This window comes from Bombyx mandarina, chromosome 01 (genome assembly GCF_030267445.1).
Source record: "Bombyx mandarina strain Sakado chromosome 01, ASM3026744v2".
NCBI lineage: Eukaryota > Metazoa > Arthropoda > Insecta > Lepidoptera > Bombycidae > Bombyx > Bombyx mandarina.
In genome coordinates, this window is record NC_143208.1 from 7,294,814 (window position 1) to 7,311,061 (window position 16,248).

At 34.5% G+C, this 16,248-nt stretch overlaps 1 protein-coding gene across 1 annotated transcript; it reads left to right on the forward strand.

Annotated features, from left to right (window-relative positions):
* The first annotated feature begins 793 nt into the window (after positions 1–793).
* Positions 794–12,839, forward strand: Trhn (tryptophan hydroxylase). Its single transcript, XM_028176370.2, has 10 exons — positions 794–1,348; positions 1,905–2,058; positions 3,943–4,108; positions 6,897–6,947; positions 7,590–7,707; positions 8,471–8,634; positions 9,483–9,609; positions 9,722–9,954; positions 10,556–10,772; positions 12,493–12,839. The coding sequence occupies exons 1-10, from the start codon at positions 1,079–1,081 to the stop codon at positions 12,622–12,624; spliced, it is 1,632 nt and encodes a 543-aa protein (XP_028032171.2). The 5' UTR covers positions 794–1,078; the 3' UTR covers positions 12,625–12,839.
* Positions 12,840–16,248: the final 3,409 nt, after the last annotated feature.

The following is a 16,248-nucleotide window of genomic DNA, read 5'->3' on the forward strand; positions in this document are numbered from 1 at the left end:
TGCGCCACCCACCTTGAGATATAAGTTCTAAGATCTCAGTTTAGTTACAACGGCTGCCCCACCCTTCAAACCGAAACGCATTACTGCTTCACGGCAGAAATAGGCAGAGCGGTGGTACCTACCCGCGCGGACTCACAAGAGGTCCTACCACCAGTAAATTCCAGTTCCTTAAAGTTCTAACCAGTCTAACCAGTTCTAACCAGTTCTAACCAGTTCCTTAAAGTACAAAAAAAATATTCTGAAAAACTCAATGTCTTTTTTTAAATTAATACAAGACCCCTATTGCCTAAAACGCACTTTTACAACAAAGGAAAGTTCCAAGTATCGCTAACGTAGTTGTAGTATGTCCATAAATAACGCTCTCAAGATAATGAATGATAGGGGATGCTCTTTCTGCTAAACAATGGTAATAAATACAGTGACTAGATCGCTTAACACCCGTCAGCCGGTGGTCGGAGGATGGATCCACCCACGTAGGTCTGCGACTACACAAGTGCTTCTACCGACATTGGTCATGCTCAATGCTGGCTACTCTGAAACTTATGCGACAGAAAACAAAACGATGGGATGTAATTATATCACATTATAATGACATATAACGCTTTTGTACCAAATTTCAATCGACACCTGTTTTGGGCATGCTCTTGACCTAATAAAATATGTAACTATAAAATATAATGAAGCCCGAAAATTGTATTAAGTCACGTTGACATTTACAATCCAGCATCGAAAATCAGACGATTTTCAGTGAATTAACTTTATTGTTTAAAAATAAACAGTGTAGTCTCGGCTTTACGGTGTGAAAAGAGAACGTTTCCAAGTTACTCCGAACACTTGATTCAGCCAATCAAATATACCCACCCTCCGACAATCTCCCGCGCCTCTTCTCTTTATAAAGCGGACAGGCGACGGATAAAAGCACAGTATGTTCCAGGCATTGCAACAGAACTACCCTTGAACTAAGTATTTGCCCCTATATAGGTCTTAAAATTTTAATAGTCTCAATCAGTTTATAGCCCAGTTTTAGAAAAAATTGAACATTTCGGAGTAACTTACTAACTTTAGAAATTTGGACGCAATGAGTGGTTCGGGAAAAGGTCTTCTAGGTCTTTGGCTCTATAGAAACGGTTCTGATTGGCAAGTAAAGAATGAATCTCCACACCATCCTAAGCTCGGAGAGCTTCATGCAGCAAGAGTCCAGGCTCAAGCAGAAAGCGAACGTATTTCGGTGATGTTTACATTGAAAAACCAAGTTGGCGGACTAGTTCGGGCCTTATCCGTTTTCCAAGACTTGGGTATTAACGTTCTCCACATTGAATCCAGAAAATCTATGACTGAAGTTTCATCTGTAAGTTGTATCGTAATCTGCTAAAGCGATTTGATTATGTTTTTTGTAGTTTCACGAAATGCTTAGACGAGATGGGCACATCTTGCGTTGAATTAATTACTTACCGTAACTCACCTCACCTAACACCGTATACGAAGTCTTAATTGAGTTACCGTTATTGCCGAAAAGACAGGGGATGATACATACTAATGCGGACTCACAATATCGTCTTCTCGCATTAAAACTGTATAATCTCAAAACTTACTAATTTTACAGGAGAGTGTTTTAAAGGTTCAAAACATGTGATATTTTTAATATTAATCATCTTTGCAACATTTATTTTTTATATTTTACTAGTTACGGTATCTGTCTTTTACAGTAAGATTAAATTATGTATTCATTTTGTTATAGTAGTCAAAACATAGGTAAACAAAAAAAAAAAAAACTAAAACTAAGCTACACTCTTTTAACACTATTCATGAGAAAAATACTGGTGATACCAAATGATTTCGTATAACTCAATTTCGAATATTTTTGTAAATTGTACATTTTTATTTTTTATTTATTTTTCGTTTAGGCCGACATCCTCGTGGACGTGGAGTGTGATCCCCAAAGAATGGAGCAACTGAAGAGGATGCTAAAACGTGAAGTCCAAGACTTCGAGGTTGTACCACCGCAGACTGGTGATGAGTTTCCTCCTCCAACGCCTATGTCTGCTGCTGCAAGCTTCGGTGAGCCTGAGCTTATCTAAGCCGAATGTGCTTTAAGACGTCTATATTCTTTCTCCTTGATCGTTCGTTTATGGCTGAGGATAACGACTATTTTATCTGTACATCTGGTCGAATAGCTCTCTCAATCAATATTTGTCTGTGGCATGATGGAGACGGATGTTCTTGGAGACTGTTTAAGTACTTCTATAGATTATTGTTGTACCTACACAGTATTATTCATTCGATAAATTACTTTCGATGCTGCTAAAGTATTTTTAAAATATCTACTAAAGAATTGGAGATTTGTTCTTATTTCTATTTTGTGCCAATTTGTTCTATTAACACGCCAGAATTTTGTAAAATTAGGTCAAAAATATTTATAAAATACAAATTTTTTAAGGTGGTTTACGAAACTATATAATAATATGGTAATCTTATTTTGTTTATTTACACTAAGGGATACCATAATACAGTAAAATACAATACTTATTCCATTCCATCCTCGATTGTTGCAGTGATTTCACCAATTCAATGGAAGGTTGCAAAAAATTGCTTTAAATTTGTGCTTTTGAAATTCTAGTAGCTATCACATAGATACATACATATGACAAATGAGATTTAACTTGATCGATCTGGCTTCTCCTTCGTTATGTTGGTAATTGTCAAGAGGAGATCTGTGTTCTATCCATGATAAAATTTTTCTGCAGCTTGCGATAGTCACAGCTGCGTGATAATGATTCTGTTTCCCTAGATTTTTATTAAAAGTGTTGAAAGGAAAGTTGTCTTTTAAGGTAATAGTAATATTACTACTATTGACGATTTTCAAATTATGATCTCAGGGATAAACCTTGGAATACTAAATTAAAAAAAAGCAGTGTTCATTATTTGCGGATCGCCTATCAGTTTCGTAAAAATGCTTTCCTATATCCTATTATTATAACAGTTTCTTTGTGTAAGATTCTGTTAACGGAAATTTCGTGATGACCTGCAAGTTTCAGCACTTTGTTGTAAAGAAGAAAACTTAAAAGCGTTCTTTAAAACGACACCATGAGTCCACAATATCGTTAAAACTTTTAATTTCACTTTTAAAATTTTCCTTTTTTAATATCTTGTTCAAACTCGGCAAATTTAAAACGTCGTTGACTTTGTAACGAGACAACTTTGTGAAATAAAAGAATTTACTTTACTTTGACCGCCCCGGGACGTTTACAGAAGCTTTAATGCAATCAAACCCCGAGATTCTCTTTTAAGTTCGATGATTTCATTTGTTTTTTGAATTATTTTATTTTAGTTAGGTACATATAGATTTAGATATAGATAAGCAATATCATCGTTAAAATATTTCAACGATTTTACATATTTACACATAATATGGAATGGTTCCTAAGATAAAGATTTAGATTTTTTTTAATTTGTTTTTGACAACACTACCTACAGTTTATTATTATTAGATAAATGTAAATTATTGTGAATTGAAAATTAGCTGAATTGGTGGAATTGTAGTTAACGTCAGGCCGTTAGGGACTGTTGCGGCACGAATTTTAGGTTTGATTCCCATTTTACTTGATTTGGATGTATACTGTATACAATTTTTTTGGAAGTATATAAATAATATTTTTTTTGATGTTCTGGTTCCATAGTAGAAGGAATTTTCGTTCGAGGTCAGTTAATCTTGTGATTTTACCCAGACTTTTTGTTACTTCTATTTGTAAAGTTTGAATAGACTTTATATCTTTTACTTTCGGTAAATTTAATACCTTCAAATATAAATGCTCCATAATACCAAACACTATTTTTAATCTGAATTAATAATGGACATTATTAGTTGCTTGAATGTAACCAGAAAGGAATGAAGGAGACAAAAATGCAATCTGTGTATTATATTGGCAATTTTGTTAATTTTAGATTTCGGTGAGATGCCCTGGTTTCCACGAAAGATATCTGACTTGGACCGCGCCCAAAATGTCCTCATGTATGGTTCGGAACTGGACGCCGATCACCCTGGCTTCAAAGACCCGATATATAGGAAACGACGTGAACAGTTTGCGGCGATCGCCAATAACTATAAGTAGTGAGTATGATGTTTCTGATAGCGTATAAAAAATATAGAATTTAGACCAATACCTACAAATAAAATTAAATTAGGAGTACATTCAGGTGACGACTGGATTGTATCATTTTAATGTCATGTAGTATGTTCCAATGTGGCCGGTATTATGTTTTTAAACTATTTTTTTTTTTATTGCCTTTGTAGGCAGACGAGCATACGGCCCACCTGATGGTAAGTGGTCACCGTCACTCATGGACGTAAGCAATGCCAGGGGCAGAGCCAAGCCGCTGCCTACCATAAAGTACTCTCCGCAAGCCTCGTTTGAAGAAGGACATCTTCTTCAATCTTTGATACAGATTTTACAAACCTGCTCATAGTAAATTTTACTCCCCGCTACGTTAGTCGTCAGCTCTAATTCAAACCGTCTTTTCTATTGTACTCAGACTGAATTGATCTAAGTATCATCTATTTACTGTTTTTTAGTTGTTGAAACAGGTCATATTACTTTTTCAAATACAAAAATCTCATGAAGAAGCATAGATACACGTGTAGATGCTCGCTAACGTAATATTATGAAAGACCATTAAATTATTTTTAAAAATAGAATGTGATTCTACTTGAGCTTGCATATAGGTTGAAATATAGGTGTTTCTGGTTCTATGTGGTTTATTTAATGAAGAACTCGCCACAAGTGTGCTCTACGGTTACCAAAGCGACTTAGCACTTCTTTATTCGAATTAGAAAATTTCAACTCGATCACACATTTTCGATTCTTTCATTTACATGCTTTAATAAAAGAAACGATGAAGTACTTTTTGGTATACTTTCATTTTATTGTTTAACGTATTTCACAAAATTACAGTGAAGCTTTTTTGGTCAATAACAATAATTTTTGTTTTTGTTTGACGAGGAAAACCTGCCAGCAGCGCTTAATAAGTTTATAAGGTTTCTATGATGAAACGTTTCTTTTGATGTAAAATATCACTGAGGGAAAATTCGAACAGACCATTTTACACAAATTTGACATAGGAATTACGCAGTTCTTTCAGAATTATTTGCCACAGCTTTTCGGAGTCTCAGTAATAGGTGCTTCCATAGAAATTCATAGGTTATTTGAATATCTGAACGTTATATTAAAAATCAAATTTATACCGTAAGTTTTTCAATCGAGTAGGTGCTTTTTTGTAACAATGATTTTATAATCATTACCGACTTGTAATGCTGATCGGTACTTGGCATCATTTCGTACATTGTGTGTCCTATAAAGCTACCATAAACTGTTTTCTTTTGGTTTGAATCATTTGAACATCGAAACCGTAAAAATAGTTAATTTTGTTTCATTATATTTAGGTACCTTTAACAAAACAAAATTCTAACATGATTGTTTGCGAAAAAATAATATTGCAATAGAAATGTAATCTAATACTCCTGAAAAACAATAGTGTGTCAACCAGTCATTAAAAGCATACTCGACCAGAACAACAGGAAACGCACCTATAATTATCGATTGCTAACAAACGAGGCCAAAGCTTCAATTATATTGGTCACTTGGCCCAATATCGGAATAATTGACAACCTCTATTTGGCTTCCTAACTGCCATTGAGGCTACAATGGAAAATTCGCAATAGCTCGAAGGTTCTAATACATTACTTGTAAATAAACATACAGGTAACAACCCTACGGGCTTGTTCGAAATGTTGTTAATCATTGTATATATAAATGTATTGTATTTGGAACGTAAGGTTTCATATTTTGCAAAAACTTAATTCAAACGAATTGTCAAAACAATAGCCGTAACCTGATTTTGTTGTTGACCCAAAAACAGAAGTTGTTGGCCCAGACGTGTACCGCGTAGCAGCATGGAACATAGATTTCGATTTTCTGCCTCAAAGGTGGAAATATCTTTACATTAGGTGTACCGTGAATTCCTTCTATAGAAATTAGCTAAAACAAAAACTTGGCCTGATTAAAAGCAAAACCTTTTTACATAGTGCTATAGCTATAGTTCAGCTCAAAATGGATTAAGCGTTAATGACCTCATAGCTCACTTGCCTGAACTTAACGATTGAGCATCGATGCGTGCATCGATTAGAGTCACGAGTGTATACATTATTAATTGGTATTCGAAGGAAAGAAATAATGATAAAGCTGCTTTCAATGTCTAAGTTGACCTACTTCAACTTCAATCATTAATTCTTCAGGCAATTACTAGACCTATTCTGTTATCGATAAGTCATGTTATCGATTAGTAAATTTTCATTATGATTTGAAGCTATTATTGTTATTTGATAATTTTTAATTGATAAGCAATGAAAGACTTGTGAGGAAGTGTGGTTCTTACGGTGAAACGTTACGCTTCTCCACAAAATTTCCTTCGATTTACAGACTGACTTTTTCCACTTGTAAATGAAATCTGATAAGTTCCTAAATTCCATAACAATGTATTTTGTTGTAACTTATTTATTAAATAAATAAATAAATCATGGGCCTTAAGTGACAAAACACAAGACCTAATAACGTTTAAGCCTCAATATAATGGAACCAAAATTGAAATCACTCTACTATTTTTCATTATAATGAACATACAAAAAAAAAATTCAAGTTACAGTGAATTCGTTTTAATATATTTTACTTCTTTTGAGTTGAGGCGAATTTAAATTTAATAACTTATGGCTCCTACTATCTAATTATACTTTTTGGTATATTTCACAGTATTATAATTATGTATACGATGAAAGGTAAATAATGTGAACTCGACAATCAGAAAATTAGATTGAAGCAATTAAATTGAAACAATTTTTCTTACAGTGGCCATCCGATCCCGAAGGTGCAGTATACTGAAACAGAAATCAAAACATGGTAAGTTTATATTCAATTGGCGCAAAACAGCTAACACAATTTGCTGGCACAAGCGACGTTTTGAACATGAAAAGATTTGCCGACGGCGAATTTACCGAACAAAAGCTCTCTCCCAACGATAAAGACTTTTGCTCTGCGACAAAACGTATTAGACTCTGTTATTACATTCATATTCAGTAACTACTGGGCGTTGGTAGGGACCGGTTAGCTTAAATTAATTTTTTTTAGGTATGACTGTAACGTTACTGTCAATACAATGTTAATTATGTGTTTTTGTAACCTCGATAATGGATGTAAAAATAAAATCATACTAAAGTAGGTATGTAAAAGGACACTTTAATTTCAGATCATTACAAGCATATTGAAATTTTGCATCACATTTTTAGAATTTCAACAGGAAGCTCAATTTGCTATACACTTTGAATTCGCAACATTATTTAATACAAAATGAAGGACGCTTTATTTTAAATATTTGACTTATTATATTTGTGAGATGCCAGTACAGTCGAGATGCAAGGTAAAAAGTCACTTGTTGTGAAACGTTTATCGATCAATATCAATTACCCGTGTCGGAGAGCTCTCGGAAACTCATTTCGCGTGTACGAGATCATTATTAGTTTGTAAACTTAACTGACCTTCCAGGGGAATTGTGTTCCGTGAGCTTCACAAACTTTACCAGAAACACGCTTGTCCTGAGTACTTAGAGAACTGGCCCCAACTTGTCAAGTACTGCGGCTACAGGGAGGACAACTTGCCTCAGGTGATAACTTTGTAACATCATCTCGAAACTTGTACTCTACGCATTGTTATGAAAACTCAAAACATTAATCTTTCACCTCTGTATTTATTTTACACTGTCGTACAAAAAACAAACAAATGCTTATATTTAACGTCTATAATATTTAAAGCTATCCAAAACTTTCACTGTAGTACTGAACTGAATTTTACAGTAGGTAACAAATATAAACTAAAATACCCTTAAGAGTGAGAAATCTTAAAGTCTTTTTTTATTTTAAACTAGCTGATCCGGCAGACTTCGTAGTGCCTCAATCGATAAATAAAAGACCTAAACTTTTGTATAAAATAAACTTAAAACAAACAAAAGGAATTTTCATATTTATCTACCTTTTAAACCTTCTCTGGACTTCTACAAATAATTCAAGACCAAAATTAGCCAAATCGGTCCAGCCGTTCTCGAGTTTTAGTGAGACTGACGAACAGCAATACATTTTTATATATATAGATTCCTGCATTCTATTCATATGAATTAATTAACGATGAATATAAAAGCGATTCTGGCAGCTCTACCGTAAGCTATCTTCCTAATTATCTCGTGCGGAAAAAAAATATTGTTACTCTGTGGGAGTAAGGTACAGATGCTATTTTAATGAACACCAACATTGTAACATAGCCAGTACTAATAAAAATACGTAGTTCTTACCCAACCTTTGGCTCGTAGCCAATGTTTTTAGGTAGCGAAATGCTTGCACGTGAAATTGTGTAATTTATATTAAATATTTCAGCTAGAAGATGTGAGTTCATTCTTGAAACGAAAAACTGGCTTTCAATTGCGCCCTGTTGCCGGTTATCTCTCGCCGAGGGACTTTTTATCGGGTCTTGCTTTCCGTGTTTTCCACTGCACCCAATACATTCGTCACTCGTCCGATCCTTTCTACACTCCGGAACCGTGAGTTTCAAAGTAATTCTATTAGCTCTAATTCAAAAACTGTTCGAAAGCCCCACACTAACAGCATTTAATTTTTACTGGTGGTAGGACCTCTTGTGAGTCCGCACGGTTAGGTACCACCACCCCGTCTATTTCAGCCGTGAAGCAGTAATGCGTTTCGGCTTGAAGGGTGGGGCAGCCGTCGTAACTATGCTTGAGACCTTAGAACTCATATCTCAAGGTGGGTGGCGCATTTACGTTGTAGATGTCTGTGGACTCCAGTAACCACTTAACACCAGGTGGGCTGTGAGCTCGTCCATCTATCCAAGCAATAAAAAAAATTTGCAATCGATATAGTTCCGTTAATGACAATTAGTAGATTCCTTAAAATTAAAATTTAATAGTCGTTGTCCGTGATTTTCAAAACTTTAAAGTATTCGGAACGTCAGAAATAGTATATTGACAATAATAAACGCGACAGTAAGCCGTTCATTCCAATAATCTCGCGTGAAAACCGAACGAAGTACCATAATGTAATACATTCATGTTTTTGTAAACATTATCTATACTAATATTATAAAGAGGAAAGATTTGTTTGTTTGTTTGTTTCGAAAAGGCTCCGAAACTACTGGACCGATTTGAAAAATTCTTTTTCCATTAGAAGCCGACATTGTCCCTGATGAACACAGGCTACTTTTTTTAATTTTTTTTTTTTTTTTTTTGGTTTCATGTGTGTTTTAATGTTTCCGAAGCGAAGCGAGGGCGGGTCGCTAGTTTTATCTATGTTTGTTTGTCCATCAGCTTTGTAAGCTCTTACTCCCTGAACCGAAGGGTCCATATAAATTCTAGACATAATTTAATCTTCACAGTGATTGCTGCCATGAACTTCTCGGGCACATGCCGCTGCTAGCTAATCCAAGTTTCGCGCAATTCTCTCAAGAACTCGGCTTGGCGTCTCTCGGCGCGTCAGATGCAGACATAGATAAATTGGCTACCGTACGTATTAGCCTGCATATTTTAAAAGTTCAATGATGACGTTTAAAATTTAAACGAAATTATTTTACTATATTCGTAATGAAAATTAAAATAATGTCTTGTATTTTTGTAGTTGTATTTCTTCACGGTTGAATTTGGCCTGTGTCGTCAACCGGATGGCTCTTTTTGCGTTTACGGAGCTGGACTGCTTTCGTCTGTGGCTGAACTCCAACATGCCCTCACTACGCCGGAAAAAATAAAGCGTTTCGACCCCGATATTACTGTACATGAAGAATGCATCATCACTTCATACCAAAACGCTTATTATTATACCGATTCCTTTGAAGAGGCGAAGGAGAAAATGAGGTCAGTGATATAATAAAGATTATTATTGAGCACCTCGCTATTAATACGAGACTGTACAAACAGAATACCAATTTTCATAAGCGACTTGAAACATTACACTTATTTATTCGTTATTTCGAAAATAATATTTCGTCATTCATTCGCAAAGAATAGCAGAATATGACAGATGGATTGCATTCATTTTCATTGAAGTTTTATGTATGCGTTTTTTCAATAATGAATATTGATTCATTTCCAAATCGAAACAATAATTAAACTTATCCTAAGATTTCTTAGATTATACTGTACTACTGTATATTTCGCGTCATTACGAGTTACATGAACGAATACGGAATTCAGGTCGGGTAATATTTTTACATTCACGATTCCGTAGTATATTTGTGAAAATTTCACATTTTCTGTATGGAGGGGCTTAGCTATGCCTAGCATTGGCAGCCTCTCATCATCAGGTGGACCGTATTCTCGTCTACCTTAAAGGACAATCAATAAAAAAATCCTTAATAAAAACTTTATAATAATACTAATCTTGAGACGTTCTGCGTAAAACACAAAAATATAAGAGGAATGATAACACTATAAGCGTCGATTTAAATTGTTCCAGAGCATTTGCTGAAAGCATACAACGCCCTTTTGGAGTCAGATACAATCCATACACTCAAAGCGTCGAGGTACTGAGTAATGCACAGAAGATTACTGCTCTGGTCTCTGAGTTGCGAGGAGATTTGTGCATTGTGTCTTCGGCTATAAAGAAAATATCAGCTCAGGATTCGACATTAGATGTAGAGTCCATTGCTAACATGCTTCATACTGGTCTTCAGGTAAGATTTCATAAAAAATGTGACCTTTTTCGGCATCTTATCCATTATAGTCGTATGCAGCAATTATTACTCTTTGAGTTAACGTATTCTGTGGTATAATACATACACCAGACACATTAACCGCCTTTCTCCGAACTCCAATTAAAAAGTTGACATTGAGTTTTGGAACGTAATCTACATATAATTTGTTGTTGTTGTGTCTGTTGGTAGCCGAATCTCAGAATTTATCCCTAAAAATAAATACAAATCTTCAGTAGGAGAACGTCACACGAAGCAACAAAGCGTGTCGGAAACTGGCACTTACCTAATATCGTACCGGCTTTGCTACAGACTTGTAGATGTAATATTTATAAAATATATACCGGCGTGTAAGGAATGACCGAGAAATAATAATATTAGCCCGACATAACACACGAAGCACAAAGCTAAAATAATTCGCCATTCGAATTGGCAACCGTTCTATTTCAATTATGTATTACAATTTAAGAAGAATTACATACTGAACCGGCGTGAACATGTATGTTTCATTCTTATTAATTTGCGTACAAAATTATATTGGTTCGTTGATGACGTAAATACGTGCTGTTAGATTGGGTACTCACGCATGAGAATCTTAGTATTAGTACAGCAGTAAAAGCAAGTGAGCCTCTTTTGATAAGCTTTATAAACGCATTGAACTTGCCATATTACATTTTAAATTCACATAAATCAATATTTTTTTTTATATTATGAGCGCGTACGATTTTTGTGTATGTTATAACATTGTGCGAGTCTTTGATCATTTGACCAAACAATCTACATATTTTATCGTATTTTTCGCTGCGAATCCGTTTAAATGGATTACAAAAATCGTGTTTCAGTGGGTGTGAAAATGATTTAATGGCGCATAAAAAAATAGGCCAATAAATAAACAAATCATAGTCTGAAAACTGAATTGAGTTATTAAAAAAATAATGAAGTATGTGTTATTATACATGTCATTGTATACTATATACATATTTGCTCGCAGTCTATAGTCGTTGTCATACAAACGCAAATAGTAAGGCCGGAGTGAAATTGTTTACATTTACAAACAAACTTATACACCGCATTGAACTTATCAGACAAGTAATTGCGCTATGACATTTAGGAGAAATACAAAGGACATTCATAGCGTAGGCGGTATGTGGGGAGGTTAATACATTGCTAGAAAACATTTTCTACATGAGGAATAATACATCCGTTAACATGTAATTCGTTCTACCAAGGCGGATATTTAGGAACGAATCCGAGATTTTTCACATTGTTTCCACAACTTTATATGGTCTTTGTTATTTTTATTTTTTGAAGCCATAAAGTACAAAGCGTAAAGTAAATAGTAAATATTTGGTATTTTATCATTAAAATGTAATTTGTTTTTTTATATTACTCTAATGGAGTTTTTTTTGTATCAAATATTCTTGATTCCCGTAGAAGAGCAGGTAACCTTATTGCTCTGTTCTTTTTAAGTAGCCATGGGGCATGAGTTCGAAGGTTCAAATAAAATAGAAAAATATTTACCCGATTATTAAGGTCGGAACGTATAGCTGCATACCCATAATATACTTTAATCACAATTTCACAACAGTTTATCTTTCAAAACGGTTGCACGAGAAGTTTAAAAATTCTAATGAACTAAACTGCGACGAAACGGCCGTTCTATTTTTAACTATCGTGATTCATAGAACAACAATTCTATTAGGTTCACGATCGGAGTCCACAGAGCACGTCTGGAGCGAGCACTCCTAATTCTGAACGCGGTACTTCGCCAGCAAGGCTAGAGAAAACCGAAGAAACTCTTAAAACCGACGAAGAAAAGCCAACGAAAAACTAATATCGAAATTACGCTCATGAAACGTTTTGACGAGTATCGCTTCTATAGAATGTCAGAAGTAGTGAAGCAAAATCAATTAGTTCGTATTGCATTTAGTATTAAAGTAGATTTTAGTTTGCAGCAAAATGTTACGATTTGACGTTATGGAATGAATTAGTGCTAATATCCTATATACTTTGTATTTAAATAAAAATGCTGTGTTTTCAATAATTTAGTTAAAATAAAGTAGATAAAATGTACTACAGAAAAAATTTAAATGTGTAGTAAACTATTTATTGCTAGTATATCGTGTTATGTGATGTAGTGTATGTTCTTGAATATGATAAGAGTTAACTATCGATGTATACGTTTAAAAATGAGTAAGAATCTGTAATAAATATCATATACAGTATTATTGTTAGATACTATTTATTGTTATTAAAGTTTCAGCATCGAAATTCGTTTGTTTTTATTGTTCCTATTACTCTCAGATATAACAACATTCTCGGACAAAAATCGACAACGGTATTAAATGGTTGTCGGACGATATGTCAGTACCTAATAAATATGTATATGGTACTTATAATAAATATTATATTTATTTTTTTACTTTCAAAACAACTGTTTTCAAACTAATCACTTCATTTCCAACGAGGCCTTTGTGACATTCTTACTACACAGAAATACGAACTTTGACCAGAAACAAAAGGAAAGTAAAACAAATGAATTGCAAAATTACCAACGACCGAACAATAGGCGAATATATTTGGTACATTTCGACAAAAAAATACAAAAGAACTCTGACTTCAACGAAGATCAGTAGTCCATGTCAACTGTGAAATCGTTTTGTGCACGCGATTCCACACGAATGCATTTCGATTCTATTTCCGCTCTGAAGATAATACTTCCAACGGAACTTACTATCGGCACCGATGAAAAGACACGTGAAGCACGTACTTTGAACCCCGGTATCCTTTAAAAATACAATAAGAGCCAAAAAGTCACTCTGATTTACACGAAATATCTAGCTATTTTAGAGGATCGTACGTCTGGTTATAGGAATGTAGCCCCATTACTACTGCCCTACATATGAAAGAGGTTTATTAATTTACTAGCTTTTGCCCGCGACTTCGTCCGCGTGGAATAGTTCACAAATAATGCTTTATTTTAGACCAAATTTGGTTAGCATAAAAACGTTTTAGTGAGCCAACCTTAACATTTAGACATATGCTGTCGTAGACTTTTTTTTAGATCTTTTAAAGGGGAACAATTGTGTCATACATTATTTTAGCGAAACTTTAACCGTTTCTACAGCGCATGCAGCGGAAACTCTCAAAACCTGATTTTGAAACATTCCTTATTGGTGCTCCGCTTGTATTGGTCTTGGCGTGATGTTATATACCCTATAGCCTTCTTCAATAAATAGGCTATCTAACAATGAATTTTTTTTTCAAATCTGACCAGTAGTTCCTGAGATTAGCGCGTTTAAACAAACAAACTCTTCAACGTTATAATATTAGTATAGATTTATAAACTTAGCCTTCCATTTATCCCTATGCCGATTTGTCAACCTTCAGCCATACGTAAGTGGGGCACCGAAGTCTGGCAAAGAAAGAAAAAAACGCAACCGTTCATAAACTGGTAAATCCAATTACAACATCTAGAGTAAAAAAAGAACGGGAATATTGCCAACCCTACCTAGCGGATCAAGAAAAGAAGTTATACGAGCATTTCGTTAAACTATATTTCGTTGCCTTGAACTAAGTTCAGTGAACGGAAAATAAAATAAAAAAGAATAATGTTATGATGAATGGTGAACTTTCTTGAAGTATATTTTACCTAGAATCGAAATTGTTAATTCCCGAAAGATCAAAATACAAAATAAAAATCTCAAGGTCCACTCGATACCCAATAGATATTATCGGAATGCCACCAATCCACTTTGAGACTTTTGGTTGAAGTCTCAATCTCATTGTAGCACCCATGAGTGGTTCACGGCAGAATTAGGCGAAATTAGCACACACAGTATGCTTTAAGACAGTATTAAAGTAAGATTTTTGTTTTCATACTATCGGTTAGGGCTATCTGTTTCATTTTTATTTTTTCAACGGGCTACGGAGCTCTTAGACGTCAGCCCAAGCAGCGCGTCACCCACCTTGAGATATAAATTCTAAGGCTTCAGTTTTTACAATACAACGGCTGTCCCACTTTTTAAACCGAAACGCATTACAGTTTCACGGCAGAAATGGTCAGTGTACTTACCGGTGGAGATTCACAAGAAAGACCCTCTACCACTAGTAACTACGCAAATAAAATATTTTTTATAAGTAATTTTCGATCGTATGGTAACCACGATACTTAAAGATATAATAAGTATGATTTTCTTTTTAGAACAAAGCTATGAATGAAAAATATAATTTATTAATTGATTATTTTCACATTTCATACAAAGAACACCACAAAATTTACATTTCATAAAAGTAGCTACAATATGTATATAATAATATGTAGTCAATAAATCTATATATTAATACGTGAAGCAAAAACTTTGTACCCCTTGTTACGAAAACTGTGCGGACGGAGGAGTATGAAATTTCCCACACATGCACAATGCTAAAATTTAAAAAAAAATGCTTAAAAGATACATTAAATCAATAATGAAAACATTACACACACTACCATCACGTATTTAATTTTGACACACACACGCATGCATATTATTTGTTTATTGTCAAACTTTTCTTATTGCATAAAGTCTATGGTCGAATTGAGAATAGTTTAAATATTGTTTGTCTTTGTTAATATTTGTCTATAGTGTAGTCTTGGCGAAATCTGTGACTGTAGACGTATAAGAAATAGTCTTTGACAATAGAACCATAATAATGTTCAAACTTATAATTTCAATTAATTATAGTCGAATTTCGACTACTGCGGGACCACTAGTTTATTATTATTGGTTGTGTTGTTGTTGAAGCTTCAGTTGAGCCTATATTTACCGTAAAACTCTGCGTAGAAGCTACACAATCCCCGTCTTGCAGAGCGGGTTGACAGTGGTTTCAATGTTACAATTTTCCACATAATCTAAGGAAGTGGCTCCCGTTGTAGTGTTAAGTATGACTAGCTGAACTAGCTTAACCACCTAAGATCATAATAAAAATCGTAAAAGTAATAAGATCGTAATAGAAAAGGAAATTCAAAGTTTAAGATTTGCCCATAAACGATTAGTTGTCCGTAGCTAAAATAGAAGTAACGTGTCAATTCAGTGGTTTTAAGTGTCTATGAACCTTTTTTTTTATTTTTTTTTTATTGCTTAGATGGATGGACGAGCTCACAGCCCACCTGGTGTTAAGTGGTTACTGGAGCTCATAGACATCTACAACGTAAAGGCGCCACCCACCTCGAGATATAAGTTCTAAGATCTCAGTATAGTTACAACGGCTACCGCACCCTTCGAACCGAAACGCATTACTGCTTCACGGCGGAAATAGGCGGGGTGGTGGTACCTACCCGTGCGGACTCCCAAGAGGTCCTAACACCAGTGAAAAAACTGGTGAGATAACCTACACTCATGATATTACCTATAATTGTATCGAGGATTATTGTAATAGTAAACATTTGATAAATAGCGGATTTAACTGAATTGCT